Consider the following 24,022-nt stretch of genomic DNA (forward strand, 5'->3'; position numbering starts at 1 on the left):
ACTGCCATTACAGCCACATTGAGAAAAGCATTTAAATAGTTCACTATAGCCTGAACTACACCTGAAATGAAAAACATGACATAATATAAAGTATCACAAACTACTGTCATCTTTGATATTTCTTACAAGCTCCTACACAAAGAACTGTCGTTCCTGCATTAACTACAGACTGAAAAATCGGCAAGCAACAACTTCCTTAGGTTTTCAACTAAAACCTTCATAATAAGGAAATTCAACCTGAACTCTCCATAATGAGAGCTTTTTAAGAGTAATAAGTATGTTTTCCAAAAAAGGAATGTGAACAGTATAATTATGCATTTTTCTTTTGGACAAATGGGATGTTTTCTTGCTTTCTGAAACTAGAAAGAAAGTCTGACATGTAAACTGTCCAGTAGATAACAAATATGAATAAAGGAAGTCTAAACGAACAAAAGAAGCATTAATATCATCATTAATCAAACGGTGCAACAAAGTGAATTATGTTTATTTTGTGTTCATAACAAAAAACTGTTAGGATGGGATGGCTAATGCATGACTTGACTGTACTTACACACAGTAGCTCTAAAATATTCTCAGATGCTAATAAGCATTCCGCTTTTAACGACTCTTCTCATCACTTTATGTCCACAATCTGATTCTGGAGGAAGCTTCTAAAATCTCCTGTACAAGGCAATACATGTGTCATGCTGTTATCAGGACAGAAGCCAGAATGCTACATTACTATCAGCTTTACAACTAAAAACTTTCCATATGCTTCCGACTGTTAACCACTTCCTTTATTCCTCCTTCCTGACATCAGCCGTGCGATGAGCCTTTCAGTCACCCGGCGGACCTGCCCGGCCCCGAGCGCGGCTGGAAGAAGCCTCAGCGGAAGGCACCTCTCCATCCCCGGGAACGTCCCCCCTGCACAGCGCACATCCCTCCTGGGCAACCGCGAGCACGGCACAAGGTCTGCTCGCACTTGGAGTGAGGGAAGAAACGGGAGCAAGACGCAGCACGCAGAGAGGCGGCGACAGCACTACGGGGCGCAAGGGCGGAGGGACAGGACGGGACGGGACGGGACGGGACGGGACGGGACGGGACGAGCCGCCTTCCGAGCGGCGCGGCGGGCGGGCCCAAGCCAGCCCGGAACCCGGCCGGCAGGAGCCGTGCCGCCGGCCCACAGCGGCTCCCGCAGCTGCGGCTCTCCCGCCCGCCGCCCGCCGCCGCACTCACCTCCGCCCGCTGCCGCCGGCGCCGCCCGGCCGCGCCCCGCCCGCCGCGGCCGCTCCGCGCGGGCCCGCCCCGGCCCGAGCAGTGCGCACGCGCGGCGGCCGGCCCCGGCGGGCAGCGCCCCCCCGCGGCGGGAGGGCGGCGCGCAGCCCGCGGCTGCCCCGGCCGGGGCGGGAGCCGCGCAGCGAGCGCCTGCCCGGGCACCGCCGCCACCCCGGCTCCCAACACATCCGCCTTCTTGGCTCGCTTGCCTCCAGCCCTGCGTGCCTTTCCACACTGTATCGGCCTGTCTCCTTGACCAAGGGCCTCTGGGTCATGTGCCGCTTTCTGCTGGATCACGCTACTTCAGTCAGGAAATATCCCAAATCTACACCTTCCCCAAACCCCTAAAATTAACAGGAAGCATCTTCTTGTAACAGAAGACAGAGAAGGACATATTTGTTGGATAAAACTCCAGCCATGTGGAAATCAGAGACACTGGTTTCATTCCCAAAAATGGGAGCTGACTAGGTCTGTAGGCCAAATAAAACCCAAAACAAAACAAAACAAACAAACAACAAAAAAAGCCAACCACCACCACCAACAACAAAAAAAAAAAAAACATAAGAAAGGCAAAAAAATAAAACAACAACAAATCAAAACCACTGAAGCAGGTAAGATCATAGAATGGTTTGAGTTGAAAGCAGCTTTGCTTCCATAGGCAAAGACATGTTCCACCAGACCAGTTCGCTCAAAGCCCCTCCAACCTGGATTTGAATGCTTCCAGGAATGGTGGATTCCCAACTTCTCTGGGCCATCTGTGCCTCACCACCCTCTTTCAGTTTGAAACCATTCCCCCTTACCCTATCACTACATGCCTTTGAAAAATGTCCCTCTCCAGCTTTCTTGTAGGCTCCCTTCAGAAGGGCTGCTCCAAAGTCCCCCCAGAGCATTCTCTTCTCCAGCTGAACAATCCCAAAATGCCGCAGCCAAACAGTGAGCATGACAATGGTACAATGGAGATATTCCAACAGCAGCAGTGTGGTGTTCCTGCATGTGACACCATGTTCTTCATCCTTCTCTGAACTCCGAGCTGAAACAGCAGACCCACGGCTGACTTTGTATCTCTCACCTGTAAGCAAGTGTCAGCTGTTAGGATTGGAACTGTTTCAACTGTTACAGTTTAAGCAATAAAGTTTTCAACAATTTTGTCCTGCCACAGAAAGTTCTCCTGCTGCAGCCCCTTCAGCTGCCTGATCTCTGAGCCAGATTTTCCAGTCTCTCTGCCCCTGGGATAAAATGCAGGCCAGCTCTGCTTCTATCTTGTAATCCTTGGTGCTTTAAAAGACTCTTACCATGTGTATCTCATGACAGAGTCAGCTTTTGTATTTTTCCCCTTTTCGATTTTTCTAGTAGCCATTTTTATAGATTTGTATCTTATGTGCAATGATGACGTGATGGTGTGGTATCCTATAATGTGTTTGTGAAAGGATGGGGGTTTGCACCTATCCCTGCTCTAAGCCTCTAAACTGAATCTGTCACACACACAGTACAGTGTCCTTAAACAGCCTTGACTGTCAGCAGTAGATTAGTTCTCATTCACTTCACCTGCCCTTGGGAAAACTGCTTTCTGCAAAGCCATCCACATGCACACACAGACAGCTCGGCGCTCCCACAAAAAAAGCCAAACACTGTCACTGCAGTGCTTCTGTTTCTTTCAACTTCTCACACACGTGGCATTGCAGGTGATGTAGCATTCTCCTCAGACTCACTGCTACCTTCTTCATCTTGTCTGTGACATTCAAACCAGCAACAGACAGCACTCACAGATCTCAAAGCACCTTTCTGAGCACCGCTACTGGCTTTTTCCTCTGGTGCTGGATTCTTCCTCCTTGCAAGTACGAATTAGCGGGGCTTGTTAGAACACATAAGGTTTCTGGGCGTAACCCATCAGCTTCCAATTGCTGCAAGCTGCCCCATTCACAAATCAGAGGCAGGAGCCCTCCTTCAGGAGGCTGGTTGGAGCGGGTCCGATTTTGTGAATTGGAAGGCGCCCCATTCATGCGTTGGGGCTGCTCCGATGAGCGCTGGATCTCTGCAGTTATGGGATTCACCAGCATGAGCAGTGCTTGGATGTGCCCGAGCCAAGGAGAGGGGTTCCCAGCCTGTCGCGTGACAGGGACACTGGCTGCTCCACGTGCAGCGGCGGGGAGCAGGGGAGGGGGTCACCCAACGCAGCCCGCAGCAGCCCACGCAGTGCCCGCGGGCGCTTCCTCTGCCTCCCCGCTCTGCCAGCGAGATAAAAGCGCATCGAATCAATGGTAGCTGAAATATTCACGGAGACTTGATGATCCTTTTATCCCTGTAGGAAAATTTGAAAATCGATGCAGTTTTATTAAAAGCTATATTAAACAAATTCAGGAGGAATCAGCTATATAGCAAGAAAAATGGAGGATGTAGTCTGTCTTGATAGAGATTTCCCTGAAACCACATCAGGGAGCCTGTTTATATTCTAGTGATGTAGCTAAGCCAGACAAGTCTGCGGCACACCATCTATTTTTAGACACCAGGTTGCCATTTTTAGCTTGTGAAAATATTCATCAGCATCTGGATAACCAACTATCAGTTTTTATAAATGCATGGGAGAAATCAGATACTTCACTTCTCTTTGCTTTGCCCTTTTATGTTCTGCCTTCTGTGGCTCTTTGGGAGTCATTTGGAATTTGTTTTTCAGGGCTTTACCATGACACCATACATTTGCCGGCTGTCGTATACAGCAATCCTGCATTTTCTATTGGGATGATCAGAGGAGAAAACCTTCTGCTAGCAACAGTGTCTCCACATGTAAAGACACTGCATGTGAGATTCTGGTGCACCTTGTGCAGTCAGTGATGGAAACAGCACATTCTGAAAACACCTTTATAATAAAAGGAGGTAATTTAAAAAAGCAAATACGAAGAGGAAATCTAAAGATTTGAGAACATTCCCTTCGACATTATTTTCCACATATGGCATAGTATAACTAAAAACTCATAGCTTAGTTTATTCTTCTGAAAATTTTGTTATTGGCTACTGCCAATATATAAGGTACTGAACTAAATTAAAGAGTTTCTACTATTAGAGAAAGGAGGATATTGTAACAGCCAGGTCCTTGCTTTGGTTCACTGTTGTTAAAGTCTTACAACCAAATGGTAACCTCATTTATATCAGTGAAGTTTTTAACTAGTCTGATCAATTGGCAGTTGTCTAGCAGCCAATTGCATGGTTTTCTCTCTTGATCTAGTCCATCATGCACTTCCAGTGCTACTGGTTTGTGATGGCTGGCACTGGTCAAAACAGTGATTTAAATTATGTCTGTAACTCTTACTTTACTGCATTCCTGAGATGAAAGGAAAAAGAAGTGTAAATATACTTAGAAGTGATACTGCAATAGCTCCCACTGAGGGATATGAGACACAAGGAAATTCAGTTAGGCAAGAGTACCCTTCAAAGATACTATTAATCTGGCAGAAAGATGCAGATAGAAACAATCTGCAAGGGTGTGTTCCCTCTCCCTAAAGCTTTCAGCTGTCATGGTCTGCAGAGGCATTAATCTTTAATCAATTGAATGCCTTCTGCAGTGAGGCATCCAGGGAAAGGACAGGTCATAACAAGCACTCGCCTAGAATAACTAAGCAGTCGTGCATGAGCTGCGCCATCAGACCTTGCTGGATAGCAGCAGGGAATAGACAGAGACCTAAAAATAGCCTTTCCTTGCAGTGTTTTTCCAGACTATTTTTGATTCTTCATTTTGATAAGGTCGACTGGCTATTTGCTAAAAATAAACAATCCCGGCAAACTGAGGACAAAAAGTATTTATAACCTCCTCAGACTCTTTAGTACATTTGCTGGCTGCAAATAATCTAGGATCTTGTCATCAGTCAGTTGCCAGTGTTTTATGTAAGTCAGTAATAAATAAAGCATTAATTGGAATGGAAAATGAGTCTGTCTTGCCACTTTGATTTTCTAAGATGGAACACATTCTGTATATAATCCTTGTAGGTTACCTTGCCCTATTCTTCATGTGGTCTGAATTGCTTCAGAAATAATCAAAACAACCTCTTGTTAGGTTAGCCAATTTTACAAAAATAGCTGCATGTGTAATTAAAAGTACAAAACCAGTTTTGTATGCCTGATACTTCAGATGAAGCAATTTTCAGGGGTGTGATTCACATAGCTTCCTCCATGAGAGGTTTTTTATCATAGAGCCTCTATGTGCTACTCTCTCTGACGAAATGAAACCACCACTCCGCCAACAGGATGAGAGCAACAGAGGGATTCTGTAACCAAGTAACTGGAAGAGGACTGCAGAGAAGAAGATATAAATGATAATTTGACCCCAAGGCAGGTTTCAAGAAACTGGGTCGTTATGGGGATGGGGGAAACACACAGCAGTCAGCCCAACTGTGTGAACTGTTGGATGTTCCAAGAGAGAAAGACAACAATTAAAGGATTAACACTTCTTTTTTTAAAAAATAATGTCTATCACACAGTACATTTGAGCAACTGTCCTTTGTTAGTTAAGGTGGAAAACACTTAAGTTATCAGTGAATATTTTTCCTTACAGATATTTTACTTAGGGCCTATTAAATTTCTGTAAGGGAAAACTCATTTTCACAGATTCCTCCTGTAAGTATGCATGATTTTTCATAAATACTTATCTTGAATGGGCTCCACATATGTTATCTGCTTAACTGCAGTGTAACACAGGTTAATAATTTGGAGATTTACAGATTTTTCCTTCCTGTAACCATGAAATGTCAAGAGTATGCCTGAAATGTATGTTATGGAAGTTTCTATGACTGAGAGCAGTTCTGGACAGGAAATTCCCACCTCTACCCTAAAAGTATTAAATTCTTCTCTAGAGAAGAGAGACAGAATGGGCAAAGGGGCAGAGGAGGGGAACAGAGAGGGAAGAGGAGAGAGAGAGTGACTGGAACATGGCAAGGACCATGAAACCATCTAGTATCCTTTCTGTGCTCAAATGAATGATAACTGGAACATAAAAATTGTATGTGAAATGGATTTTATCATCTTGTATGATTACAATGAGTACAAGCAATGAAAGCACAGTGTTACACTCATTTTGATGGCATTTCTTGTTTTAGATGAAATGCAGTTTTAAAATCATAGATCTGACTAGCTTCATTTGAGATGCTGCTCTGTTTGCCTCTTGCTTGAAAAACAGGTAAAAAAATTGAGGGCAGGGACAGCATGGGAAAATCCTTAATCTTTTCTCTGTGTTTTTTGTCAGTAGAAATTTGCCACATAGAAAAGGAAAAGGTCATTAATGAGAACTATGAGATACATCAAGCAGAGAAAACATCTAACATAAAGGTAGCAGAAAAAACAAAGAATTTTTACAGGCAGAACCTGTGTATTTCCTCTTGGGGGTAATCTTAGAGCAAATAGGAATTGATTTAGCTTCTATATACATATGCACAGGACTTTCTACATGTTTACCACTTCTTACACCTTAACTGTAAACTAGTTAAGGCCATTTACAAAATTTATGGGGTTTGCACAGTCAAAGAAACCCATTGTTTTTTTTTTTTCCAACAGCAGACTCACGACCACATTTCTCTCTTGCCTTATTTCCAGTTAAATTTTTATTTTCTTTGACCAAGCTAACATTCCTCAGTGGACAGCTCCTCAGGCAGGTGTTAAATGTGAAAAACCCATAGAAAATACTCCATGCAACTAAGTGTGTGTGTGTTCTGTTGAGTTACAGCAAGCTGAGATGTGACTGTCAGCCGTACTGTACTAACTGTGAGGATTCTGAAAGCACATCACACCCTCCTTCCTGCAGAGGTGTGCTTTAATAGCTGAATCCACACAGAGACAGTACAATAAACCTGCTTTCTGAGCAGTAAATATATATGGGTGAAAAATACTATATAAATTGTTACTAATGTATATTCATATACTCCAACAGAAAGAATTACTAGAACAACAAAAGAAAATTAGGAGTAATTAATGGGTTGAATTTGTTATAGGGATCCCCTAAGATATCACTTTAACTAATGTCTTACCTGGTTCTTGATTTCAAAGAGCGTGACCACTACAATTTTGTTGCTCAGGTCCTCCTTGGGGTACATAAATAAGAGGGGGAAAATCAGGAAGTCCATTTTTAATTTGGCTGTACATCTCACTTCCCATTCCATTAATGACACCTGTCTTCTTCTATAGCTTTCTTTGTGGACTTTAAAATATTGTCCACGGACATATGCCAAACTAGTTAGCAAATCCTATTTTTATAACTGCCCCTTATACTATCTTACCAGTGACCTCACCAACCTTGCCTCATCGCCGAAGGCGGAACTGGTTACTGCTCACAGCAGACACAAGCAGCACCATCTTCTCTTCAGCCACTGCTCAGACTTTCCTTCTCACTCTCCGAGCAGCTCTCCACCATCACCACACCGCAAACTATGGTTGCATTAGTTATTTGCCCCTGCTTTGGTAATTTGGTTTATGATGCAGATGCACTTTTGTCACTCATGCCCATCTGCCAAAATCTATGAGGAGGGGAAATGTGCACTTATTCAGCTTTCATTAACAATTTCCTTCAACTCTTGCTTAATACATATGCAGAAAAAACAGCTCCAATTCCTTTAGGATACCTAAATTTTAGTACCAGAAGTTAAATAGTTTTTCATCTGTGAAAGAAGCCTTTCAGTTCAAATACTCTACCAGCAGCACACAGAAAATAGTTTCTTAAAATGGGAAAGAGAAGGAGACAGAAGAATACCATTTAGTAAAAAAAAATTCCCTGCAAATTGAGAAACACAGAAAAAAAATGCATTCTTTATAATGATAATGGTGGAAGGTGCATCCTTGGATGCCTGTGGTAGGTGACAGAAGCAGCTGTGCCTGCAGGTACACCCACCATGGTGGCAGAAGCATTCTCTGCACTCTTTTGCCAATATACGTTGTTGTTAACCACAAGGGATGGACTTCCAGGAATAGAAAAATTCAAAAAGAACATCTACTTTCTATTGCCTCTCCATTTGTAGCTCTTTCCTGGACATTCAGCCAAGACGGCAATGGATGCAGTTTATTTATATGAATATAAAAAAGAATAGAAACAAACCAGGCATTTCACCAGCCAAGGGCAGTGGATATTGTCTGATGTGAGGTCAGACTGGAAACTGACTCAAAAGAAAATTATTTATAGAACTCAGTCTAGATGACTATGGTCTTAAGAGCCTCGGTCATGAAGATAAATTTATGCACATATTTATTTACCCTTAACTAGGGCTAAGTTAGGGCTGACACTAGATTCTATCACTCAGAAACACCTTTTTGAGACAGTTGGCCCCCAAATAGTTATAGCTGATCATCATTTAAGAAAAGGGAAACTTCACATAACTTAATAATCTAGAGTCCATTTTTTGGAAAGTGTGAATAAGAAAAAAAATTACACCACAGGACATTATAAGAGAGTTAAGAGCATATTCATTAGAAATTAAATATAAAATACCATGATGCCGCAGAACAGAGAGCAGCACGCAAACAAGACACCCCCCCTCCCCTACCCTCACCCCAATCCAAGGAAACACACCTATATAGTACAAATCAGAGATCTCAAACAGGGGGAGAGGAGGGGGCCTACAAAGTAATTTTCTTGCTATACAGAAAATATATTATTTGCTGGAAGTCACTACTGAGTTGTTAGGGGCCCAGGGTCAGTCACTGCTCAGGAATGCCCCCGAAGGCACACTGACCCCTATTGCTTCCCCACCAGTTTGCTGAACACATCATAGATCTCTGGCTTTTCCTGGGCAAATTGCTCAGCTGTGTTTTTCTGTAGCCAGTCAGATGAACGCATCTGTTGCTGCAGGAGGCCAATGAGGTCACCAAGGCTGGAGCTACTGGCACAGGTATTGTCCTGGTGGCGGGATACAAAAATTACTTCATCTGTGCTATCTGCTTTGCCATCCTGGTCTGATTGACAAGGCTGCTCCTTCTCCTCAGCCAGTATCTCCTGCTCACGCTCTTCCAAAACTTTGCGTATCCGTTGCATACCTGCAGTGGTATAAGGAGAAACACTACTGGATTAGTCTAAGCCATAAGTGTTTCCAAATCTATCCAATCCAGAAAAGGATAATGGAGAAAGGGATGAAAAAACAGACAGGATGAGAGGATAATAAAGGCTAAGTTTAGGATTAAGAAGAGAAGGGAATAGTGCTGCAGAAATTGTGGCAGGAGGAAAAAGAACATTACTCACCTAACTGCAGCCGATGGGCCTTGTCAGCAAAGATGATGCGGAACCATCCAGGTTCACTGCACTCAAAGGCTTTTCCACAGGACAGGAGGACTTTATTATCCAGAAAACGCTTCCAGAGCAGCAACTCCTCCTCAAATGTGCCTGTCTTAAGGTACTAGGAAAGTCATCAGAAGGGCCAGAGGTTAGTACCATATAGACTACGTCACTGAGATCCTCATGAATTTGTGATTCCCATAAAATCTGCAAAGGCCGAGGGAGACACCTTTTACCTCTGAAGTACAGGAGTTGTGATACAAAGGAAGAAATGGGGAGGGAAGTGGCTTGAGAGTAGTAAGATTCCTGCAAGGACGAAGTTCACAGATTGATGAAAGGAAAAGAACAGACTGAAACATCTGGCAGTCCTTCCCTCTCCTCATCAGACGACAGATTTGTTGAAACAAAATGCTTGTCACAATATTAATCTTTCCTCTAAATGCAGTTGCACTATATGACTGCCCTCACCCCAGGAAAAGCCTCACTTCCTAAAACTACCAACCTTTCGGAAATCAATCCAGACAAAGAAGCCTGCATTGCGGTTGAGAAAAGGAACCCCAAGTGTCTTCAGCTCATCTGTCACATATGTATGGGCAGCTTTTAGGCGGGCATGATTGGCTCTCAGGTACACCTGGTTGATCCAATCTGACCAGAAGAAGAAGATAAAGAAAAGAATCACAAACTGAGGAAGTGCTCAGATCTATTCAAGCTTCCAAGACACTCTGTCTGCTTCACACTTCACCTCCTTCTTTCGTTTTCTGTTTCCTCAAATAACAGTTTAATGTCTGCGCAAAGAGTATCTCCTTGACCTTCCTGAGGAAGTTTCCTTACATTTATAGTTCTCAGTCATTGTGGACTGTTAGCATTCCACTCTGGGTAGAGTTTGAAGCCCATTTCTATTTCTCTTGTCCTGCAAGCCTGTATTCTTTGTTTCTGCTTATCTGGTTCTAGGTAATACTGGCAATTTCTGTATAAATAGCTACCATACTCTTCCAAGCTCTTCCTCTAACTCTGCTGATCAGGAACTTTGCAGAAATGGTCCTTTTCTGCAGAGCTGTCAGCTTTGTGTTGCATGGGCAGCTTCTTGCATGGTAGACTGTCAATTAAGGTGTACAAAGAGGAGACCATTAGGGAACGTAAGGGGAGGAGAGATGTTCTAGGTACTAAGACACACAGAATGGCAGAAGATTGTACATGGAGCTACTGACTCACCTCTGTCTCTTAGCAGCTGTGCAACCTTGTGCTGGATAGGTCCACAAACCCCATGGAAATAACACAAAGAAGCCACTGCATTAGCAACATCTTGGTTCTCTGTATATAAAGTACCAAAACGAATCCCAGAAACAGCAAAATCCTGCAGAAGACACAGAAAGACTACTTTATTACACTGAACAACTAGGATCCTATTACTACTAACTTGATCTTTCCAGCATGAGGAACCTGAGGAGCCCAGACCAAAACCTGCCAGGCACAAAGGCACAGCACAATAACAACCAGCACTCACCTTGGTTATGCCCCACATCACGTGAGTCCGCTGTGGATCAGGCAATCTGTATGTAGAAGGATGCAGATGAGCAGTTAGTGTCATAGGTGCTGAAGCTTTTGGATCACCAGTGTAGCATTGCAGAAATAGAGAGGCAGCATTACACAATGACAGACAGTGCACCACTGAACAGCAGTCAAGCAGGGAAAATTCAAATGCAACCTAACTTTAGAAGCTAGGAACCCATTGGAAGTAGCTTTAGACTGAATTTTTAAATATTTCAAACACACAGGTGCTTACAACTGCTACATTTTACATGCACGTTTCCTGAAGCTTGTACATTTAATGCTAGAAATCAAACTTCTGCCACTGTATTTTGTCAAGAATCAAAAACGATGTTCTTTACATCTAAGCCCAGCAAGACTGAGCTAACACTTAATTGAGTATATTTTATTTCCTTGCAATCGAGCACAAAAAGAAATCTAGCACCACTGGTGAAGACTAGAAATTAAAAAAAAAAACAACAACTCAACAACACACCATATTTTTAAAAATATTTTAGAAGTTTTTCATCTCATTAAAACAATACCTAATAAAAGCCATTATCCAGTCTGTAATACTACTGTGATCTGGGACTACTCTGTGGAAAATTAGGAAGGAAACACCAATAGAAAGTATTTACAAACATCAACAGAAACATGGGAAAAAGATGTTTAGGTAGGAAGAAAATCATCACCTTCAACAAATGAAAAATCTGTTTTCAGTTTTGGGGACTGTTATAACCAAATACTGATGTACACATTGAGAAGTATACCACAATAAAAAGCTAGCTACCATTTTTTACTTGCTAGTTTAAATGCTAACAAAATGCATTTACCATTCGGAAATTATTAAAAATAAAAAAAAGGGCATAAATCAATGCAAGGTGGATTCAGAATTTACTAGCTCATGACTTAACTTCCAGTCACAAGTTCTCAGCAAGGCATCATGTTGAACTGTCACTGGAAGATGGCCAGGGAAGTAGGAGCTGCTTTTACCTTTCCATGCCTAGGACACTGTGAAACGTGGCTGATTCATCAAAAACTGACAGCATGTAGATCTCATCTGCTATCACATGCAATTCATGCCTGCAAAAGGACAAAACTGAGATTACAAAAGAAGGCTGCTGCTGATTTAACAGAGATAAACTCAGGCCTCCAAATACTTGCTTTATACAAAGAAGAGGGGATGTCATATTTTGCAGAAATAAAGCAACTTTTCTCAATTTAGACCTATTTTGTGTACATTGAAATGATTTGACATCTATCCACTTAACTGTCACCCACTAACCATGTAACAAGACAAAGATCCTATCATTGCCAATGTGAGAATTAATTCCTATATGTATATCCACTCAGCATCTCATAGAATCTGAATCTCAAAGGGTATTATGATCCATGATGAAACTAGGAACCCATATTCATATACTTCTTTGTCTTTACAGATACAGAGAAACTGAGAGGAAAAGAACTCAGCTTCCTACCAGGGAAGCCATAGCATTTCCTCGGATTACTGAAAAATAAAACTTGCATTTCTTGATGCAAGTTCCTTTGCCACCCCAAATGACTACATGGTCCATGATCCCAGCAGAACCCTCTCCTTTCTGAAGTACACCAATGTGTGTGAAGAATAGACTATTTGCCTGACTTAAAATACATTCACAGATCAATTCAGGGACAGCAAGTAGTCCACAAGATTCTGGAAGCTGTATCTGACTCAGGATATCTCAGCCTTCCAAAATGACATACCTTTTAGCAAATTCCAGGTAATCCCGTAGCTCTGACAAGGAGTAGATGTCCCCAAGGGGATTTTGGGGATTCAGAAGAATTAAGGCCCTTACAGTGACACCCTGCAGAATACAAATACCACAGTATTAAGAGAGTGCCTATCATGGGAGAAATTTTCAATTCCTCTACCTGAGCAGTCCCTCACTTGAGTGTGACACAGGACTCCCCGGAAGCTACCACCATGATTTTTCACCTCAAAGGTTAGATTTGCATGAGAAGACTTTCAGCCACCAAATAAGATATATTTTTTTTTTTTTTACAATTAAATTATTTCCAAAGTGAAATAAGCAAAATATTATAGAATTAATCTATGAATTTGAAAAGAGGGAACTGCCACCACCAAGTAATTGGTTGCCATCTGGTCAACCAATTAATGAAAAAGATGGTCGCACATGCTCTCAGTATGGAAGTACTTTTTCTGAGCTGCATTAGTAATTGGGAAATAATAAATTACTGAAAACTTCCCATGAAGGTGGCAAGTAAGACAAGAACTTGAGTTAGCTGGATGCAAAGTGTACTCATTTAGAGCATGCTACTTGGCTGGAGATGTCAGAGCTGGTAGCAATTCAAAGAAGCAGCTAAACATATATGGGATTTAGGACAATGCCAAACTTACTGACTAACTCTTCAGAAAAGTGATATTCACTTGCATTTTATCCTCCAGAGTTCCCTACTGCAAAAATTCTCAGCATTCTCAGTGTATTCATCTGCCCCACTGCGTAGAGCAGTCAGTTTTCAGGTAACTCAGCTGGCCTTTCTAAGGGAGAAATCTTGGGTAGTCCCAAATTTTAGTGCACATTTTTTTGGTGATATGAATGGATTCCAGTGCTTCATGAATTGTCTTGTTTATCCTTTTGTGCTGTGACCAAAACTGGACAGACACAACACTGAGGGATTCCCCCTAGTAGCGCCCCAAGCTTGCACGCCGTCATCTCATATGGTCTACAAGGACAACCAGAAAGTGCTAGGTTTTGAAAAAACTTTGATATTTAGGCCATTTCTGGTATGTGACATCTCCAATATATTGTAAACTTAGCTGGTAATGTGAAGCTCAGCTAAACTCACCTCTGCCCGGGCATCCTGCAAGGCTTTTTCCAGTTTTTCCACTGTAAGCTGAAAAGGCCGAGTGCTTGTTCCAGTAATCTGAAAAACATAAAAAAAGATTAAAAAGGCAGAGTTGTTTCAATAGAGACTGCCTTAAGCCAATTCACTGAGAAATGTTCCCTGAAAAAAAAATAAACCCCCAACAATAATGACCTAGCAACCATCTTCTTATCCTTTTATACTACAGAGAGAATAAATAAATCAATAAGTAAAATCAAAGAAAAGTCCATCAAAGGCTGGCCAAAACCAGAATTTTCTTGCTATCCTTGAATAATTAAAGCAATACAAGATCTCCATCTGCTCTTCCACCCTGGGACCACCTTCAGTAGCACACAACATAACATCTCTCTCCAAGGTTCAAAATGGTAATTTTTTTCCTTTCAAGGACTTTTACTGGGAGTAAGACACAAGAAAAGGACAAAACTGGAATCCATATTCATGGTCTCAAGTGACTTTATTGTAAACCATGTGCCCATTTTCCCAGAAATAAACTGTGTAAATGTCTACTGGCTGTAGTGTACCCTTGTTCTGAGAACTGCTTGCAGAGGTTCCCAAAAGTCAGCTTTCCAGTTTAACTACAGAGATTGTTATTCCCTTATCTCAGATCTTACCTTACTGTCTAAATAGACATACACCAGCTTGACATTACCATAGAGGAAGACACTCTGGGTAATACCACCATAAAAGGGAGTAGCAATCAGAATAGCTTCTGGAACCAAGAAAACAAAATTAGTTATCAACAGGTCACAGTCTTCTCTCTTAATGTGCTTTAGCTAAATATGAAAGCATTTTTACACATGTGTCCCTTGGAAACAGTGCAATTCTACTGCCTCTTTCTTCACTTTATATTTACACTAATTCTTTAATCTTCTGCAGGTGTCCAGGTAACCATGAGTATAGCCTATGTCTAGTCTGGCAAACTAACAAAAACAGTGAAATCAGACAGGGTAGGCACCAAGTGTGAGTGCATGGCATCTGCAGACCACAGAAATGAAGAATTTCACAGCACAACTTTGCAGGAAACAAGAACTTTGCAGCAGGCCAATGCTAATTCCACTACTTCACTTCTGTCTAACACTATTTAAACGAAGTAACATTATTTCACAGCAGAAAAACAAAACAAAACAAAACAAAACAATGTTCGAACCATCCACTTACCCCCTGGGTTACAAAGGACTGTAGCTAATGCAGAAAATAAGGAGCCACAACCATTTAAAACAATCACCTAGAAGAAAGAGAAATGCTAGTGATAAATCCATACATAGAAAGTCAACACTATAAAGGTATATCACTGAAATAAATTTTCTCCCTTACTCTCCATTAGGATTTTCCTGTTGAAATCCAACTTCTACCAGAATAACTTCAATCCTGTTCTTTCACAGACACTTTATTCTAGTGCCATTTTTCATTTTAATAAGCAATTTAGAAAAATAACAGGCTTAAAGTAGGGAAAAAGTTGAGGAGCAGTTCTGAGATGCTAGTAAATCAAAATACTTTTCAACAGTTAATATGTGTTCTCTTTTCTTCATGGTAACAGCAGCTCTGACCTGCGAAATTTGTGCAAAAGTGGAAACTCCTGCCTCGTACAGAAGTAGGTTTGACTCCTGCTTCTACAGGACAAATGCTCACAGATGCCATGAGTTTCATTCCAAGTATTGGGAACAATCTGGTGCCTTGAAGAGGCAAACTGATCAGTGGTAACCTCAGTTCACATGAAGCGTGGGGTTCTGTTGAATTACTGCAGCCAGAAAAGCAATAGCTGTACCAGCTCCTGCTCCCCTCAGCAGAGACAGGAACTCCTCACCTCCACAGGTCCCTACATCCAGGCTGTATCTCTCACAAGTCAGCAAAGTATCTCTCACAAGTCAGAGACTCAGGTCCTGATGTCTATCTAGCAACACTGCCACAAATTTTACAGGTTAAAACTAACTCTTGGTTCAATTACAGATCTCTCTGTCTTGAGGTATAAGAGAGGAATAAGATGACATGGAACTCAAACAGTGGGCACTCTTTGTCAAGGCTGAGGGATACAGCCATAGTAGGTCCCTGAGCTAAATAGGGAGATCAAAATGTAAAGCCCCACTGAGAGTACTGGCAGGAGGAGCTGGCACACAGAAGTGAAACATGAGGCAAATATACAGTAGGTGTGAAATGTTCTAGCAGAAGTGTGCATCAAATGAAGAATCAATCTCATTTGCATGATAACAGCTTGCATTCTTACCAAATCTTTTGTTTAAAAAAACAGAATTTGAAACTTTTCCCAATAAATGGCAATATATTAGAACAGACACAAATGAACACTGGGTTACCTACATTCTCTGCTTTGAGAGGTGCAGGGGCCTTGCAGTAATAGGTCAAAAATCGAGCCACTTCTTCCCGTAAACTGAAAAATACACAAAAGCAAATATTGATTCAAATGTTCACATCTTAAGAAAGTCAAGTCAGGGACAGTACAGTCTAGTGAAAATAGCTAGAAAACAGGATAGCTCTGGCCCATGGAACATACATGATTTTTACACCCAGCAGAGGTGCTGTGGATGTCTATAAATGGTGCATGCATTTCTGATGAGATTTAATCTGGCAGAGAAAAGAAGGATTAACAACCCCAAGTGTTCACTATGTTTCAAGGAATTGTTTGGAGTTACCCAACTTGTTAATGTATACAAGTGCTTTTAAAACTCTGCTTTAGAAAATTTGCATCTTCTCTCACATAAAAGGATTTTTAACTGGACAAGCTGATAGGACAGCTAATGTAAAGTTTTGCAAAGAAAAAGATGATTTAAGTGACCTAGAAACGTTTTAACTAGAGAATGTAGCAGAAGAGGTTTGTATTCATCCGTTCTGTTTATTAAACAAGTAGTCAAAAAGAGAAGTGTTACAGAAAAGACTTACAACAGATGTCCTTTCCAGTCAGGGTACTGAAGCAGTGAAGGGTCCATCAGATTCATATCAGCCTGTGTCAGCTGGGAAAAATGAGAATAATCATTAAAAGCCCAGTTACTGATAAGGGAAATATTGAGATAGACAGGATCTTTGCACAGGCACCTGCACAGACACTTGTGCAGCTTCAACAGTTGTAAAACTGGATTGGGAAAGCTGCTGACCATCACAATTAATGCAGCTTGGAGAAGCCAGGACCAGCAAATTGATCTGCAATACCTTCAGGTTGTATGAACTATGGGTTTCTGCTAAGTTATTTCAGCCAAAACTTCACTGCACAGAAATCTACAAAAAGGATGTGGAACAGGCAACAGACGATGCCCGTAATCAAGGTGTCTCCAAAAGACTTTATCTCAGCAAATGAAGCAAACCCAAGAGTGTTTTGCCCAAGCTCTGAGGACAACAGCTTTTGGCTGGAAAAATAAGTCTTAGTTGTGAAAGCTCAGGTCCAGACTGTCAGAGTTAGGAATTTGAATCAGAGTCAGATATGCATTTTCCTTAATTAACTTTCAATCTATAAATTTTTAAAATTAATTACATCTTTCATTTATGTCTCAGTTCAAAGCTATGGCAGCTTCTTTAGATTTATTTTTCTGACCAGTTTAGTAAATGTTGAAGTGTAACAAGAGCTTTCAAAAACATGAGAAAATTGAAATTATCTTCCTAATAATTATTCCCCAGGGCAGGCACTTTGTTCCTTATAGGAAGTTCATTCTGATCTCAAAGACAGATTGACCTGAACTGCGGAGGTACTTTTTAATATTTATAATTAGATAAAGGGTGCACGCTGCTTTTACCTAAATATTTTCAAGGTTGTAAGTATCAGGGTTTCACATAATCCAGTTCTGTGAAGTTGCAAGGGAAAGCACAGCATTGATACAGGCTGAGAGAACATTTTAGATAAACAAAAGGGCAATAAACAAGTGTAATATACAATGCCCCTTCCAAATATCTAATGGCAACCAAATCTATGAGTTAATACTAAAAAGAGTAAAGGTGGGGGTGACATAAGTAGGTAACAGTGCAAAGGAGGAGGAAATTCCACATGCAGTGTGAAAGTTTCACACATGATAACAAAACCATAACATTTTCTATAGGTGTTTTAATAACTGGTGCCAAGCTCTGGAGTTTGAAGACAATATCCTTATCCTATGCAGAATTACAACCTAATAGTATAGGATAAAAGTTCCTTCATTCAGCTGCAGATGTTCTTGGAGTCTGTGGAGCTCCAAGAACTGTGCCTCCTTACATCTCGCTCCTGAACTATTCTAGAGAATGAAACACCAAAATACCAGCAGACTTGGCTAAAAATGACTATGAATTAATAAGAGGAGGACCCCTAGAAGTAATGTGTTAAGTGTTCTCTAATTTAAGGGTCAGAAGTTGAAAATAGAAACTGGATATATTATTCAGTGGCAACAGTAAGTATTTTTAATCCCAAATAGCAAAAAAATATTTGCCTACAATCCCAGCTGATGCTGTATCAGCCTCAGGGAATCCATATTGTTACTCAAGACTGCAAGGACTGAGAAGCTGGCAACTACATCTTTGTTCTGCTTGTTGCCACAAGCATGAACACTATACCTGACTCACTTTCATTAAAGAGCTAATTAAGATGCAGCTGACCACTGTCTCCCTCTGCACTACTTACTGCAGAGGTGTTAAAGGGGAAAGGACAGTGAAGGAAGGAAGGCATCACCTACACAGCCTAGAAGACACCTTTCTGTGCAGGCAGCAGCTCTGCCTTACCTGTTCTTTTAGATGGAAGGTGGAGTGGTGGGGTAGAATCCCCAAGCCAGTGAAGTGGCAGGCAGAAATAAACCAGGGAACATTCAGACGGTGGGAAGTGGTGGAATGGGAGCAACCATGAACTTCAAATGGCAGAGACTGACTGTCCAGCCCTGAGTTACTTTCCCTCCCTGCACACAACCACAGGTAGGAAAAAGTGCTACCTGCCCACTTCAAAGGCTGCCTGCCACCTGGGCAGTGATTTTAATGGAAATCTAGAAGCATTCCTCTACAGCATAGTTCTCTTGTTTCCTTTTGACTTTTTCTACTTTTTCAGCTCTGTGTTCCACTCCTCTGCCTGGTACAAAGCCAGCAGGTAGCAGCTGATCCACTCTGATTCTGAGAGATTTCACTGCTGCCACACTTGCACATTTCAGGTGAGTTCAGAACCAGGTGTCCAAGTTGTATGACTTCATAATGGACAGGTGTAAAGATACTCAAAATAAAATAAGAGTTCAAAATTAATTTCAAAACATCTGTATTATATCATCTACTGTAAGCAGGGGAAAATAAAATTAATCTTATTTTCATCTAGTTTTCTGAAATAAGTACATCCCCAGAGGAAAACCCATCATGAAGAGGAAAACACCTGTTCCTATCCTCCTGGAAAAATAAAATAAATAAATGTACAAGTAGATGTATTCAAAATTGACTTCCAACAAATTTAAAACGCACAATGAAAAATTTCACCAGAGAAACCTGAGTAAGAGCAGTAACTCTAGGAAAATGCAAGCTTTGAAGAGGGACTGCACATTAAATTCAGTGTTTTATTTTGGAATAGAACTTACCCGCTTGGACATCAGGTCAAAGCAGAGCTTGTTCTCACTGGTGCCAAAGTTTATTATACCCTAGAAAAAGAAACAGTATTGTTTATAGACACATAAAACATGTGAGTACATCACCTTAGCTATCACTTCACTAAATTCTGTCCAAAAAGCTTATCAAGGAAAAATCAAAACACAGTTCACATAAACTTCACCATATATAACTCAAGACATGTGTGTGCATTTCCATATATATCCCAAGCACTTGGCTTCTTAGTCAATAATAATAAACTGTATGTAAATGAACATGTACTGATAGTTTATACTTTTTTACAGAACATGTTTAACTTAATCTTGAATTTACTCATTATTATATGTAACTAAAAAAAGAAACCCTAAAACAACTCTGAAAAAAACAAGGTTTACCCTTCAACAACAGTTTTAAACAAGGTTTTGGATATGTTATCTTAAAAGCATTTGTTTACCATTAATTACTAATTCCAGTGTACTTATTTGCTCAAAAACCATATAAACATGTAGTCATGATAAGTAGTTAAAATACTGAATTTTCCCCTCTGGAGAGATGATCCTACATTTCCAGGTTTATGATTTGGCCATATATAGTATGGCATTAGATCCTGAAGAGTTCAAATCTACTAGTATATTCTCATTATTGGAAGAGTTTGGGTAAATACAATTTTTAAATGTGAAAGAAAATTGAAACAACTATACACTTCTGATGTTATTAAAGTACAAGTCTAATTTTAGGTATTTGTTTAAAAAACCTACCTCCTACACAGACAACAGTTTGTAGAAGCAGAAGCCTGTACCTCATAGTACACCTCATAGCAAAAACTTCCCCTGTGTGTTTCTAGTTTGACAATCTAGTTTTCACCCCCACAACACAGGGCAACTAAAGTCAGGGGTAATAATAAAGTATTTTTAAAGTTTCAAGTAGTTAATGAAGTATGTGAATGAAGGATTTAATTAAAAGTAATCCACATATAAATTATTTATATTTATTATACTTGTTACTCAGTAATAATTTGCCATGAACTATAAACACAGCCCTTGTGCCACAAGAGGGCTATAACGAGCTACTTAAAACTGAGTAGCTGAGTGTAAACAGGCAGAAAAAGTGCTGAGTGTTATTAACTGTAATTAAAAAAAAGGGCTACTACTTAGTAGTTCTACTTCCTGCACCCATCAGATATAATCAGATAATCAGAGATGGTCCTCAGTGGGAAAGAGAGGCCATGAGGTGGAAGGAGGAAAATGAGCTCTGTCCCTCCAGATTTCTCACATCTTTCAAGGTCTGCTACTGCTATTACTACCCTGATTAAAAAATCAGAGTGTGCAAACCTGAGCTGAACATAGCATTCATCTTTGGTATCTAGATGATCCACTAAGCTGATTTAATTTCTTTTCTATTCTTTCTTTCTTTTAATTTCTTTTCCTCAAACAAGCAGTTCAAATCACCTTGTATTAGTGAGATCAAAAAAACCCCACACTTTTAGGACATCTGCCAGCAAACCTCTAAGAAACTATCTTTCCTAACAAGGAAGACAGGAAAACACTTTGAGGTTATTACTCACATTGGGGTTCTTGTCTTCATCATACTTGTCAGCATGATAAGCTTTGTACCCTTCCTCAGTGGAGCCCTGAAAAACGTTGGCAAAGTTGCCACGAGCAGAGAGGTAGGGGCTTCTCTGGAAGCCACTGGGGTTACAGAAACTGTGCATGTCAACCCTCCTCTTGGCAAGTGGCCGAACCCTCATCTCTTGCACACTGCTCCCTCTTCCTCCCATTCCCTCAATTTCGGACAGCGCCTGGCTGAAGTCCAAACCCTGAGGCATGGCAACAGGGGAGGAGGAGCCACTATGGCTCTGCTTTAGGATGCTGAGCATTTGAGCAAAGACATTGAACATGCGAAACTCGTGTTCCCGCTCCAGTTCAAACCGGCGCTGCTCCAGTTGCATCCGACGCTCCTCCACGTCCAAATCTCGCTGAAATCGGCGTTCCTCCATCTGCAAAAAGCGCTCCTCCATGGCCCGCTGAGATGTCAGAGTCTTCAGCAGGAGATCATCCAGTGGGTCCCTCATGCGCTGGCCTTTCCGCCTTTTTCTCAGCCGATGCAAGGCAGAGAAGCCAGGCCGGGGAACAACGTTCTGGATCCGTGACGAGTTTGCCATGTTTGGCTCACTGAAACCTGTGAATACACAAGAGCCAAGAAGAAAAAGTGCAGCAAGCAAAGTGACTTGGGCATGCCTTGCTTCCTTCTCCTGCCTGTCATAAGAACACCCTTTTATCTACCATAAAGCTTATAGATAAAACAAAGTAAAAGCTGTCAGGTACATCCTGAGGTTCTCAAACATTGTTTAAAGTTTGTTTTTGACATCACACATTGGGCATACCATGATGCTGCCAGCCCCAGCCCCTTTTATGGGGGCTCCCATTTGTTATCATCTCTTCTTCTTCAACAATTCATGGTCTTCTATCAGCCTGTCCTAGACTGGTTTGGAATCCCCAGGATTCCCAGACTGTACTCTTCCTGGTAGCTAAGCAATGCCAACTGCATTTTCAGTGCAGGAATTTCACTCATCTCCTGTAAACAAATGCACTGTTTCTGCCAGTGACTTTCAAAAACATCTTCTTTGCAAGTCCCATGGAATAGCTTAGAAAGTCAGGCAATGATTATTCCCAAGTATTCTTCACTGTTGAGTGGGCTAAAATATTAGATCTGGAACATATTTAAAAACAATGCCAGTACAGTTTATCTGCAGGTTTACAGTACACCCCTGGTGTCATGCTACAATTCAGCATGAGGACAGCAGACAGCTCTGGCTATGTTCAAGTGATACCAAATAAGCATGCAAATGGGTTTTTTACTGTCAGCAATATATGCAGAAAACTAACTAGCCCAGCTTATGGAGCTCTTTGGATTTCATACACAGTATTTTGCCTAGCTCAGCACTTCTAGATTATATTTACCTGCAGTGAGATACCTGCATTTTGGGAATGGTCAGAACACCATAAATTCAGATTATCAGCCTTCTACTTTAAAGCTTTCTGGGATGTGGAAAAACAAGGATCCAAACGTCATTGAGAAAACCAGGTATCTATCTCTGTGCCAGAAATAATCTTCTCTTTCTGGGAAAATGGGCAGAAACCTTATGCTGGAATGTAAAAGGCTATCCCTACCTGAAGGTGAAACACTGGTTTCAATGGGAATCTCCACCCTGGAGATGGGAGAGTCGTTTTGGGCCCTCTCCAAGAAGGCTCTCTCCATCTCCTGTTCTTCAGGGGAGCCCTGCTGGTAAGACATGGCTTGTGGGGGCTCTGGGGTCAAGCTGTGGTCATCAGAATTCACCTCCTCACATTTGATTTCCATCAGCTCAGGGTGCTGGGAGTGTCCAAAGGGCAGGGCGGAGGAGGTGAACTGGTGGTGGTAGCTCTCCACCATGCCGCCCTGCAGCACCTGCTGAGCCATCATGCTGCCACTCAGGGAGCCATAGGCCAGGGCCGGCCGGCTGGTCAGCACCCGGTCCATCACCTCGTAGAACTTCCACGTCCGCCCGCCCCGCGGGGCCTTGCTATTGTCCTTGATCCGCCGGTACTCCAGCTTCATCTTCTTGATCTTCTCCCGGCACTGGTCTCCCGTCCGGTGGATGCCCTTCTCCCGCAGCACCTCGGCGATGCGGTTGAAGACGTGCTGGTTGCGCAAGCAGCTCTCCAGCTCTATCTGCACCGACTCGTCGGCCCAGAGCTGCAGCAGCTCCACCACCTCGGGGTCCGACCAGTTGCTGCCGCGCTCGTACTTCTTCCCACGAAAATCCATCGCTCCCGGGCCCCGCCGGCCGCTCGCCCCGGGCTGCGCACCTGCCCCTGCCCCTGCCCCGCCGGGAGGGGCTTTCGCACCTCGGCCCTCGAGGGCGCCCGGGCGGCCCGGCCTCCCCCAGCCCCTACCGGGCTGCGGGGCCTCGGGCACGGCTCGGCACGGCACGGCTCGGCACGGCACGGCTCAGCCCATCCGCTGGAGCCAGGCGGAGCGAGCTAGCGGGGAGCCGGGCCGGCATGTTCACATCCGGGGTGACGCACATGCGTGCAGCCTTATTCCGGGATAACTTTATCCCGTGCCAGGCGCTTGTCGCGCTCCCGGGGCCGGGCCGGGCTCCGAGCGGCGCCGCGGGGTCCCTCCCACCCTGCCTCTTTTCCTCCCTCCCTGCCTCCTGCCGTCCGTCCCTGCGCACGCCCCGGCTCGGGAGGAGGCAGCACCGACCGTGCCGCGCCGCATCAGCCCGTGCCGGGCCGTGCCGAGCCGCGGCCGCGCCGTGCCCGCGCCGCCCCTCACGGCGCTCGGCACCACGGCCCCGCCCCGCTCCGCCCGGCGGTGCCAGGCACGGCCCGGCACGGCTTCGCCCGCATCGCCCCCGGCTCCGGCCCCGGCCAGGCGGAGACCTGGGGAGCGGTGCCGCCGAATGCCGCCGGCGGAGCGGCCGGCCCCGCTCCCAGCGCGGCCCCGGGGCGCTGGCGGCGCTTTTGGCGGAGGCGGCCTGGCCCGGCGAGAGCCGCGGCGGCAGCCCCGGACAGCGGCTGGCCCCGCTGCCCCGCGGGGACAGCAGCG

General features: G+C 43.0%; 2 protein-coding genes across 3 annotated transcripts in view; both read right to left on the reverse strand.

Annotated features, from left to right (window-relative positions):
• EXT2 (exostosin glycosyltransferase 2) overlaps positions 1-1,272 on the reverse strand; it is a 71,936-nt gene extending 70,664 nt beyond the window's left edge. Inside the window, exons 1-2 of one of the 2 annotated variants that reach the window (XM_021533226.3) lie at positions 1,216-1,272; positions 551-660 (exon numbers count right to left, since the gene is read on the reverse strand). The gene's annotated coding sequence lies outside the window, so the exon portion shown is untranslated. The remainder of the gene's footprint in view (positions 1-550; positions 661-1,215) is intronic. The other variant, XM_021533227.3, reaches the window with a different exon arrangement.
• Positions 1,273-8,277: 7,005 nt separating this feature from the next.
• Positions 8,278-23,459, reverse strand: LOC110472036 (1-aminocyclopropane-1-carboxylate synthase-like protein 1). The gene is made up of 15 exons (XM_021533224.2): positions 22,600-23,459; positions 20,994-21,607; positions 19,423-19,482; positions 16,799-16,869; positions 16,220-16,289; positions 15,065-15,131; positions 14,518-14,615; positions 13,868-13,945; positions 12,764-12,864; positions 12,014-12,103; positions 10,998-11,043; positions 10,706-10,847; positions 9,996-10,138; positions 9,461-9,614; positions 8,278-9,258 (listed from the first exon to the last, which is right to left on the reverse strand). Exons 1-15 carry the CDS (start codon positions 23,234-23,236, stop codon positions 8,960-8,962), a joined length of 2,670 nt encoding a protein of 889 aa, XP_021388899.2. The 5' UTR covers positions 23,237-23,459; the 3' UTR covers positions 8,278-8,959.
• Positions 23,460-24,022: the final 563 nt, after the last annotated feature.

This window comes from Lonchura striata, chromosome 6, assembly GCF_046129695.1.
Source record: "Lonchura striata isolate bLonStr1 chromosome 6, bLonStr1.mat, whole genome shotgun sequence".
NCBI lineage: Eukaryota > Metazoa > Chordata > Aves > Passeriformes > Estrildidae > Lonchura > Lonchura striata.